The 12,185-nt window shown below is 44.9% G+C and overlaps 1 protein-coding gene across 1 annotated transcript in view; it reads right to left on the bottom strand.

Annotated features, from left to right (window-relative positions):
• CREB3L2 (cAMP responsive element binding protein 3 like 2) overlaps positions 1-12,185 on the bottom strand; it is a 113,728-nt gene that overhangs the window by 22,380 nt on the left and 79,163 nt on the right. Inside the window, exons 3-6 of the mRNA XM_036328567.1 lie at positions 7,181-7,356; positions 5,904-5,991; positions 1,805-1,989; positions 680-826 (exon numbers count right to left, since the gene is read on the bottom strand). Of these exons, the coding sequence (XP_036184460.1) occupies positions 680-826; positions 1,805-1,989; positions 5,904-5,991; positions 7,181-7,356 (596 nt within the window). The remainder of the gene's footprint in view (positions 1-679; positions 827-1,804; positions 1,990-5,903; positions 5,992-7,180; positions 7,357-12,185) is intronic.

Below are 12,185 nucleotides of genomic sequence, written 5' to 3'. Positions count from 1 at the left end.
TAAGCACCCATAAGTATTTGTATTTATTTATAAATTATAGACAGACTGGGTGAAATAGGTGAAACTAATTGACCAGTACAGATGGGTAGTTACAGACAGTCGTGGGGATATACTAGTAAAGTACAGCCCAGGAAATAGAATCAGTAACAGTGTAACAGCCATGTATGGTGCCAGGTGGGTACTGGAAATACTGGGGGAAACACTTTGTAAAGTGTATGATTGTCTAACCACTATACTATACACCTGAAATAGAAAATATTATGGCATATAAACTGTAATTGAAAAATAAAATTTTTATTATAAATAAATAAATTACAGACAGGCCCACTAGAGGGAAATATTGTGTACATCATAAAACAGACATTTCAAAGGCTGATCTTTTTTTAATGATTTACATTAATGTTCTAACGATTTCCTCCGACCCCTGAATGAATCATTTTGGGCACCAAGCACGTGCACGCCCGAATGGAGAGTCCACTAACCCAGAGGATGGAGGGCGGGGCTGGAGGAAGACAGGGGCAGGAGGTGACCACGCTTCCGCTGCTCCTGGCCCAGGGAAGGGAAGGCTGAGCCTTGGCCCCACGATGGGAGGGCTGGCGATGGGAGGGAGGGAAGGCACGTGGGCTCAATTCTGCTCCTGGTCTTTGCTCACGGAAGGACCTACATCTGAAGGGCTCACCTTGTTCTTGATTTTCCTCCGGATTTTCTTCAGGGCCTTCTCCTCTGATTTTGTCAGGGGCAGCTTGGTGGGGATGGGATAGCCCTCGGCGACCAGTGTCCTCTTCTCCTCCTCTGTCAGGACCAGGGGGCCTGAGCCCTGCAGTTTCTGTGCAAACCCAGGAGCAGAAGGGGGTCAGAAAGGGACAGCTGGGTGTGCTGAGGCCAGCCCTCCAGAGGGGTGAGAAGGCTGGTACACCATCCTCTCAAACAGCCGAGAGAAAAGGCTGCCCCATCTGCTCTTGGTGAGGAACAGGTACTTTGAAGTCGTAGCAGAAATGGAGAAAGCCAGGCTGGCATGGCTCAGGGGTTGAGCATCGGCCTATGAACCAGGAGGTCATGGTTCAATTCCCGGCCAGAGAACTTACTGGGACTAAATGCAAATTTTCAAAATTATGTTGATAGGCAATTCTTACAGAATTTTTAATTATTCGATTCCATTTAAATTTCTTTATTTGATATTATAAATTCAATAAGCTGATGATAATGTTTAAGTATTAATGGAAACCAATTAATTCCTCAGTACAATAAGAAGTTAATGATCTATCTACCCCTATTTTTAATTTGGAAAACGGTGCCCTTGTATCTATTAAGGATGAATGGTGCCATGACTTCTAACTTGTTTCTGGGTTAAAAGGCGTACCAGAGGGGAAAAAAGGTTAAACTACGTTTTTAAGCTTTAGACACCAAAGCATTTAATCCCCGGGAGATGTTTAAGTTCACCAAAGATTGCTTATTTAAAAAACAAGGGCATTTCCTATTGCAGGTTGTAAGGATCACCTACATGGATGTAAACTTGTGTGAGACGATTCAGAGGAGAAAAACAACGCACTTGTATTCCTCATGCCATAGCCATGTAAAATAAACGTAGGAACAAAATGGGAGGCGTGCACAGGAAGAGAACTGTGTCACCAGGTGAGGTGACAAGCCATTCCTAAAAACGTTCTGTAAGATTATCACCGTGCTTTAGACCTAAAGCTTCCTTACCAGAGTAATAATCACGTGGCCTCGAATGGCAGCCGCTCTGGGTGAAGGGCCAGGTGACAGAATGCAAAGAGCTCGTGTCCCAAGACAGGCGAAGACTTACATGAGGCGCCGTGAGAAGCGGGGAACTGGAGAGGGCCGAGGGGGCCCGCGGCACCGCTCTGGCTGGGCTGTGGGTCTGAGGCAGGCCGAAGGGGTGCAGGCGCGGGTTGGGGCTCAGGCTGCCCTCTGAGTCACTGCTGTGGCTGCTGGGAGGGGTGGGCGGCAGGTGCAGGTGGTCCACGGAGGCTGAGGAACAGGAAGCGGGTTCCACACATCAGACAACAGCCAAGCAGGATTTTCGGCAGCTAAACAACCTGCACATCCACACAGCGGGACGTGGGGCGACCGAACAAAGCAATGAGGATCTGCACGAGTTGATGCAGAAAGATCTCCAAGATGGATTGTTAAAGGGGGCTGGCGGGGAGTAGGGGGGACCAAGGTGCAGAGAGTATATAAAGCAGCCCTCCTTTCATATGAAAAGGGAGAAAAGAGAATACAGAGTTATATTTGCTGTATCTGCATAAAGAAATGCTGGGAAATAGAGAAGAAACTAATCGAATGATGACCTCATGGCAGGGATGGGGAAAGTGCTGGCATAATTTTTCACTGTATTAATTTTGTATCATTTCTATAGTTGGATTTGTAAACTTTATAAATGTATTATAATCTTTAAAAAAAAAAACACAAAAAATAAAAACAAAAAAACCTGGGAGCCCATGAGGGTTTGAGGAAAGCTCATTTGTCTCTGGAGGAATGTGCATAGTAGGCCCGCAGGTGAGATGCCAGGCACTCTTCATTGGAAAGTACTAAATCCATCTGTGTACAGATAGGTAGGCACTGGAAAATAAATGGGGGCGGGGGGCTTTCTCCTGCAAAGCCCCCGTCTTTAAGTCCATCCTTTGCCCGTCTTCAAGGAGGCACATGCACCCTCCCGGGGCCCGGGGGCCTGGGTCAGTATCACTCGCGCAACGGATGGATGGGCTCAGGAAGAGAGAATCCACTCTCAGTTCAACCTGACAGGCGAGCTCGGGGGTCTCCCTCCTTTGTCTGAATGGTGGACCTTCCAGCTGTGCTGAAATACCTTGAGAGCCAGCCGCGGTTATGGAGCCAAGGGACGCACCTTGGTCAACCTGTCACCTCACACCCCTTCTGGGGCCACCACAGTCCCTAGCACAGGGGCTCTGAACCCCGCACGGTGCCTCACACACACTGAGGCTGGCTTGGCCAGAGGACTGCCAGGGGTTGTAAACAACAAGGGGACGTGCAATAAACCTGGCAGCTCGGGGACCACATGGCAGGCCTGCCCAGCCCAGTGGCCAAAAGTAACCACACAGGATGGTCTGATGGTAAATTCCTGCCTGGGCGGGCCTGGTACGTCTTCACCTCCCAGGCCTCCAGCTTCCTTAGCAAAGGTCAATCTTTATCTTAAGGGAGCTCTGCGGACTGTTCTTATGCAGCTTGGATAACATATCTTTGAAATGTCAGCATAATCTCCTTTGCTTACGCCTTGAGGGCACAACCCACCACACCGGAGCCAAGACCACAGAACCCTCAGGGCTATCCTGTTCCCCACATACGTTAATTATTAACCATCCTGTACCCACCAATGTGAGTGAGTTCCTCCGCTTTGCCTTTGATCAAATCCCAGAGATTCCCCCACTTTGCTTTTTCCCACTGCCTTATTCTACCAGCAGTGGATTTCATGTAACCCTCCTTCCGTCTCCTCCTTTGATTCTAATGTATAAAATAAAGTGCAGTTCTCTGGAGCATTTTCTCAATCTGTTGAGATTTCCTTCCTGGCAATTGTTGTCAATTTGGCTCAAAAAAAAAAACTTACAAAAATTCTTTACAGTTGGGACGTTTCTTACATCAACAGGGCCACGGGAAGGCCTGAGCCTTCTCCTCTTCAGACAGAGAAGGCCTGATGCACTGTCGATGGAAAGGGTCTAAGAAAACGGCCCCAGCCTTTGGGGTGACAAGCAGCAGCCAGGCGGCTCACCCACTGAAATGCCTGAATGTCTGAGGGAGAGGCGATAAGCCAGGGCCCACTCAGCCACCCCTTTCGGCCATGGGGTCCCATCTCCATTCACAGCCCACATTTTTTTCTCTCTCATTCTCTCTCTCATTCTAACCCTTCTTTTCTCTTTTTCTAACACACTACTTTTTGCTAGATGCTTCCCCTTTTCTCTGCCAAAGAGCTCCCTGGGCTTTTTAGTGTCTATAGGCTTAGAGCTAAAGAATATTCTAGAACAGTGATGGCGAACCTATGACACGTATGTCAGAGGTGACACGCGAACTCATTTTTTTGGTTGATTTTTCTTTGTTAAATGGCATTTAAATATATAAAATAAATATCAAAAATATAAGTCTTTGTTTTACTATGGTTGCAAATATCAAAAAATTTCTATATGTGACACGGCACCAGAGTTAAGTTAGGGTTTTTCAAAATGCTGACACGCCGAGCTCAAAAGGTTTGCCATCACTGTTCTAGAACAAGCCTATATACCTCTGTTGCCAACTCCCCTGCCAACAGTTCCAGGCAGCTAAGGAGGGTAGATATGCACCTTAACTATGGGCTCACCTAGGAACGAGTCCTGAGTGAGTTGCCAGGGTTTCCCCAACGCCTTGAATACCTATGGCACTCGATGGTGTTAAATGAACTCAACAAGGAGGCCATTATTCCGAGGGGCCTCCAGTGCTGTGGTGGCCTACGGCCTACGTAAGCAACCCAGAGCCAAGCCTTCAAATGCTTCAAGGTTACCAAACTGAAGCCTAAGGACACCCACCACAAACAGCCGACGAGGCTTTGCGCTCCAGCCAGCAGGAACTTGCTCCCTTTGCTCTGCCCCTTCCTGTGCGTCTCTCCCCACCTCGTTGGTGGAGCACTTCTAACCGCTTCCAGGGTGGTGCTGCCGGTTCCGATCAACTTTACTCAAAATAAACTCAAAATGTATAATATCCCTCAGTTTACTTTTCAATAATGCTTCTAAAAAAGCACTGTAAAGTGCTTGTAAACAAACAAACAACAACAAAAACCAGAGCAGACTTGGGGCTGTGTATGACATTCTGGGGGACTAGCCAGGAGTTCCTAGTGCTAACTGTCCCTTTTACTTGGCACAGCCCAAATTATTCTAATACTTTTCTCCTTTCTAAACAGAGAGTGCCCCACAAACAAAACAAGACAGGAAAAATGAAACAAATTTGAATTCCCTCTTTCCTACCCATGAAGAATTACTAGTAGACTTGGCCACAGGTGCCTTAGTATCCGATATCTAGATACCATTTGAAATGCAGCTCCTAGGTTATAAAGGGGCTGGGGCATCAGCGGCTCTGCCTAGAAGCTCAGAGGCCTTCAAGGATATTGGATTTCCTGATCTGTTTGTCAGGCTAACGAGGAAGGGCTGCTATTTACTCTCAAGACACCTCTCCTCCGGTGACCCGGATTCCGAGGCCACCCTGGGACGCGCTAGTAGTTACCACACTTTCTGAAGCAAACTGCAACAGAAATGAAAACAGCAACATGTATCTGATAATAACAGCCGGAATCATAAAAATGAAGAAAACTACAGCCGTATCTAAAGCTGAAAGGCACAAATGTATATCACCCGGTGCGAAGAAATACTGTCTCAATATGGACGCTAGTCAACATTATTACGTTTTAAAATCTAATCTTTTTTTAAATTGATAATAAAGGCAAACACATTATTACCCTGATTAAATGGTAGCAATCAAATGCTAACTGAGTTTCTAGTGGAATGAGGGAGGACTGTGTGTCCATGAGAACTGCTCTGCTTCTTGGTCTCAGGGTCACCACTCCCCACGGGAGCAGGCTGTGTGCCCAGGGTCCCACCAGGGGCAGGAGGTCCCCGTGCTCTTGTTCCTCTCCATCTGAGTCACGGCAGGCTAGAGAGGTTTTGAAAAGTCACCCTGGCTAGGAGTCCAAGTACCGTAAAAGATTTGGGGGGAAATGAAGCCTGTACATATATGAAAAAATAAAATGCCGCTTTCAAAATGTGTATTTAGAATCAAGGTTTTTAAGAACAGAGCTAGTTCATGAAGCAAGCTATGGCTTTGGGACCGACTGACCCCAGCACTTCTCCCACATTGCCTTTCTCTTCCGACCTGCACCAAACAGAAGGGGCCCGGGAGAGGAGACAGACCTTCTTTGGGAGAGAAGTTTAGGAACTGATCCACTTCGTGAGGCTCCAGCTTAATCTTAGGGATGACTGTCTGGCACGCAGAATCAACCTAAAGGAAGAATTTCAAACACAGTTTTTAAAAACCAGTAACAACCTCGACGAAACACCCAAGGGAGCTATTTGTCATCTGCGTCTTTCTCTGAGTGGCAGCCCCGCATCGCTGGAGCCGGCTGAGGCCTGGCTGAACACAGGCGACTTTGCCAGGGAGCTGGTTTAGCCTTCACCCCCCTCTCACTGCCAAACCTGGCATTCCAGCAGATGGAACCCGCAGAATCTTCAAATTAAAAGCCCAGGGCTCACTTACTAGTCCTTTTTCTACTGTTTTTATGGGAATAGAAATGCATCTTATCACAAAATAGTCAGAAATTTTTAACGAGCCACAGGCCTGCACCAGTTCGTGCAGAGTAAACACTGGGTGAACCACCCTCATTCATCCTCTCCAGGCTGCCTGATGACTGGCGATATCTACCCATGAACTATTCGGTAGGAAAAAGAGAAAAGGTATCTGGTTCATGCACAGGGAGCAAGGCCATGACCCTGACCTTTCTAGCTACTTAAAACCAACTGAACCGAAATCTATAGCCAGGAGCCCCATCCAGTGAAGGGACTCAGGTAGCTACTGAGCAAGTTATGATTCTGGTCTATTGGCAGACACTGGAAATACCCAGAGAGAAGGTGAAATTCTACCTGCTGCCGGCATGGAATTGAGCAAGGAAGAAATTCCCAATTTCTTACGTTTTCCATGGGCAACACAATAAGAATTGGTAGGTGTGTGATCCAAGAATTGAGCCATTACAACTCAGCATTGCAGTTGGAAAGTAAAATACAGCACAGGCACTAGCATTCCCGATTGCCGTGGCTCTGAATGCCATGACTCGCCCCATCATCTTAACCAGGACCTTTCCACTGCCTTAAAAATCAATACATGGAGGATTTCCTTTATTTACCATGGATATGCAGCTGTGGGTTTATTTTGTAATAGCAATCACAGAAAAAATAAATCATACTTGCTACCAATTTTTCTGGACAATGCCTTTAAAGGAAATTATATAATCAATGCTGACACCAAATCAACATATCCTTGATGCATACATACATACATACATACATACATGCATAGTTAGCTATCCTTAGGCATATACAGCCACTAGCTCCAAACAGATGAAATGCCTTATTAAGAGAATGAGAAGCTAGGTCTTTTGATCTCATTTGTTTATATGGAAGACAATTGAGTGTACCCCAGTATTCATTTCCAGAGGAGGTTCCTCCTTTTCAAACGGGGTGGAGATGGCTGTGATGGTCAGAGTGACAGAGGGAACAAGTCCTGGGGGTGACTCCTCCGTAATCGGCTCGGTCTTGATGGTGGTTGAAGGAAATTCGGTAGACAGGTACCATTTCTCATTCTCCACTTCATCTGTGGGAAAAGACAAGCACACCTGTGAACTGGCTCCGGGCATCAGGCATAAGTAAAACAAAGGACCACTCATCTTTCTCCTCAAAAAAAAAAAGGCTCCAACAAAGAATGATTGAGAGTAGAATAAAAGGAAACACAATGAGGGTGTGAGACATGGATAGAAGAACCAATGGCAAAGTAAGAAACCATATTTACATTCATGTGAGCGTCATTCGCTAAGGAAACTCTGGGAGGGTCCATGAAAAGGAAAGAACCTTGGCTTCCAGTACAGGCAGGAAGGAAGCTGGGAGGATGGGAAAGAGAATAGGAGGGAGAATTGCAATGTTTTATACTTTTTGGTTTTCAAACCAAGTTAATGTGTTATCTATTTAAAAATAAATAAATAAATAAGCACATTTCAAAATAATAATAAAAAGAGACAAGTGGTTGGCCACCAGGGTCTCAGGAGAGAGGACTGCAGACAATGGTTAGGAGGTATCTCTAGCCTTCTCCCAGTGGACAGTTATTTGTTTTCTTCTTTTTTCTTCTTCTCACTCTCAGTCCTTTGTTTTCCCACAACCCCACTTATGCTTTAAACCAGACTTAGACGTCCAGAACTTTACTAGCCCTCTGGGAAACCAGAGTTAGTCACCAATGCCTGGCCCTTGCCGAAACGGATTACATACGCATCCAGACAAAAGGGTTGGGTCTTGGCGCGTCTTGAGTCTTGGTTGGCTACTGGCTTTCATAATCATGACAAGGCCTGGAGGTAGCAACAAAGCAACACAACAGAGCAGACAGAAGCTCCTCTACCACTTAATCCACACTTTCCAGGGACCCCACACAGCACCGTGTTTCAGACATACCGCCTCAGCACAGCCCTGGAAGAGAAGGAAGGAGCACAGGAAAGGAAAGACGAGAAGATTGCAAACGGGTGCAGAACAAGAAAAAAACAAGTGAGGGATTCTCCAGAGTCAGCATTCCTTACCTAATCCCAGTTTTACTAAAATGAGGAGAAAATAAACAGAGATATGCTCCCAGGCTTGATATTTAAACACTCACACAACATGCTTGGTGAGTCACGACTGTTCAGGGAAGCAGTTATTCGCATTATGAAATGATTTTACACTCAAGAACTGGACTCAAGTGTTCTCATGAAAAAGCACAAGGAAATCACCCACTACTGCCAGGGGTGGGAAGCGCGGGCACCGAAGCTAAAAACTAAGGTTTACAAATAATAAACGGTATTTCATAAGCAACTTCCTTCCAACACAGGAAAGAGAGAGAGTCCCATTCACAAAGGAAAATGGTCTGCCCCCTAAAGCCAAATTATAATTGACTTAATTATCCCGGCCCCAGTTTGGTTCCTGAGGTAAAATGAAGACGGGCAAGAAGATGTTTTGCTTTCAGGGCTAGTTCTAGAATGCTGCTGAGTGTGGTGGAGTGATGGAGAGTTTCCATCTTTCTGGGGTGAGCGCCACACTCTGGCAGAGGGGGAGAGGAGGGGAGGGGAGGGAACAAAGGGCCTTTGATGGCAGCCTGAGGAGGGAGACCACACTGTACTTGACACAGATTTCTGCTGGCCAGATGGGCGCCCAGCTCAGCTCAGAGAAGCAGCTGCATGAGGAGCCAGGAGAAGACTCCAATGCCTCCCCCAAAAGGAGCTTAGGAAGGAGAAGACTATCACCTGCAAGAAAGAGACAGTGAAGACAGCTGTGGGGGCGGGTGGGAGAGGCGGAGAGAGAGCAGAGAGCACTTTCTCCATTCAGCAATGGCATGTGGATGTCTCCTCTGCCCGCCCTGAGCAATATTTAGCTGAAAGAGACAGGATGATGAAATATATAGCCTCAGTGTTTATTAAAATTAACGGTCAGGTGACATCCCTGAGAAAAAGGCCTCATGCCATTACCAGGAAATTGTATGGCAAGGCCAGATCCCCTGGCCATGAAGTTGTGATGACTGTGATAAAACTTAAGTCACAAGTCAAACAAAAGAAAAGGCAAAAAATAAACACAAAAAGCAAATACAAGGTTATGACAAAATGAAGACAGGTAAGGAAATTGGTTCCTCCAGTCTCACGGAGCCATTCTCAAAGGGCACACATTTATAAAATAGGTCAAGATAGTTTACATTCTCAATGTTCAGTGTCCTGTTCCCCTGTTTTAAAAGAAATGTATCCACATAAAGTCATTGCCCATCAGAGATGGGACTGAAGGACAAATCATGATACTTGAACTATAAAACAAAACTTCCTCAAACACAACTGAACTCTCTCTCCAGGGAGAAGCCAGGGAAGCTGCCTCTCCTCCCCTGAGATTTTTAGAGGACAAACAGCTGGCATTGCCTTCATGCCTCCACTCCGATAGAATAATTTAGGCCTCTACTTGAAAGATACTTTTCGAGTTAGAAGTTTATGACCATCAAGTGCAAATATATCATTTTCCAGGTGAGGAAACTGCCATGCAAGCACAGTGCAAATTATGCGGGACCCAGATCTCTGCACACCCAACCAATATTCTTGCCATTAAGGAAACAGCTAAACATGCAGACAAATATCTGTGCACAAACTGGCTCATGACAGCATTATTTTTAATCACAAATCACTGAAAATAACCAAAACATTGAAGAGCAAGGGCAAGGTTAACAAATTATGGCGTACCCATACCATAGAATATTTATATATCCAATAACATTACATATATCAAACCTTTTTAATAACACGGCAAAGATTTATGATAAAATATTAAGAAACAAACCTGGATATTAATTTGTATACTATTAATGAAGAAAGTAATAGAAAAAAAAGACTAAAGGAAATATGCCGAAAGCATATCTCTGGAGAATAATTCAGAACACATGTGACATTTTTGTCTTTAAATTTTATGCTATTTCTAAATTGCCTGTACTGAGTATACATTGTATGTGGACGCTCACACATGGGGATGGCCTGCTTCTTCCTGCACTACTTTATGCCTTAGGATAGTAATTATTAGATAGAGGCTCCAGTGGCTCAAGGTCCATTCAGCATCCTTTGAATTAACAAGAGCCAATGAGTACCTTAATATATATGGAATAAATTGCAATACTGGCTCCAGTTCTTCAATCCTCCAGCTATTCGTGTCCTTTGTCATGTATTTTGTAGTACCCTCCTACTGTGGACTAGTACCCATCTTGGGACTGGCCATGCAATTTGATTTGGCCAATAGGATGTTAGCTTCCTAACACAGGTGGAGTCTTAAAATGCATTTACAACCCTCGCCAGTGTGTCTCAGTGGATAGAGTATCAGCCCACCCGCCAAAGAGTCATTCCTGGTCAACAGGCTGTACCTGGGTTGCAAGTTTGATCCCCGGCCCCATTGGGGCATGTGCAGAAGGCAACCAATTGATGTGTCTCTCTCACGTTGATGGTTTCCCTCTCTCTCTGTCGCTCCCCTTCCCTCCCTTTCTCCCACTCTCTCCAAAAATCAATGGAAAAAATATCCTCAGATAAGGATTAACAACAACAACAACAAAATAACAACAAATGCATTTGCACAGCTGGAGTTACACACTTGTACTTTTGTCATCATATGAGAAGGATGTGTCAGAACAATCTATTGATCCCAGGAGGATGACAGACACACAAAAGAGAGTTACCCCCAAATAAGCCTGGCTAAAATTAGCCAACTCTCAGCTGGCGTTAGACATGTGAGTGCATCCAGCAAAATCACTCAGCTGCCCCTCCCCTTTAGCCCCCACCAAATCAGTCAGCCTCCAGCCAAGGCTCAGACATGTGAGCTGTAATAATAAATGATTGCCGTTAAAGCTAATAAGTTTTGCATATTTTATTATGAAGTAACATAGCTGGCTGATAGAATATAATTGAATATATATTCAAGAAATTAAATCATTTCATCAGAACCTATTGCAACCAAATAACTATACCTCATTTCCATAATCATTCCTCTAAACCATCAATTGTGAACCATATCAACTCATATTTTTCGACGGACTCATTAGGCCTACCAGTTATGTCACAGAATAAATGAGAAGAAAATCAGCCAGTAAAAAACCTGGTGAGAACAAACTTATTGTAAATTAAATAAGTATGCCTCATCTAAATCCCTCAGCATTCCAGTGGCAGTTGGAATTGGAGAAAAGGGCTTTCATTCTGAACTACTGGGTGTTGGCTTGTACTCTGTCCCTCAGTGGAAATAAATATCAAATCATAGAAAACAACATGACAAATGTAACCCATGAGGTATGAGGTTAACAAACGATAGAGTAAAAGGGAATGAGTAGAACATGTATTATAATTTTCCATCCGCCCTTATTTTCGTATTTTTATTTTATTGGCAAAAAAGATCAGCAAGACCACCATGGCTTAGAACTGAAATTATCCTTAGACGTTTGGGTGATTGGCTAAACTACAAAAGCAAGTGTCAACACATATGCTACGCCCTCTAATTTCTAAAGCTTGAAGCTCAGATATTGAGTTAAAAATGTTTCCTCTAAACTGTGTTTACATGCCTTTTAAGTTTCATTGCAGAAGGAGAGTATCACCCAATAAGGTCAGTAGTGCACACAGTGGGGAGTAAGAAGAACCCCTGCCTATCCTCTGATTTCATTTAAACAGCTTCCTGTCAGAGGTCGGACTCTGGCACATTTCCTCAGCATCACCACTCAGCTATCAGCAAGAGAATAAAAACAAGCCACTGTCACATGATGATGAGCAAGTCCTCCACAACCAAGGACAAAATGGAGCAGTGTGAGCCATGGGGGTGGACGCCAGGGGCATTCACACAGCAAGGTGAGTAGAGAAGCCGAAGAAGACGTGAAATCTAAGCCAATGTGGAGGCAACACCAAAATG

Source organism: Myotis myotis, unplaced genomic scaffold (genome assembly GCF_014108235.1).
Source record: "Myotis myotis isolate mMyoMyo1 unplaced genomic scaffold, mMyoMyo1.p scaffold_m19_p_11, whole genome shotgun sequence".
Classification (NCBI taxonomy): Eukaryota; Metazoa; Chordata; class Mammalia; order Chiroptera; family Vespertilionidae; genus Myotis; species Myotis myotis.
This window is presented reverse-complemented; position numbering and strand designations above follow the sequence as displayed.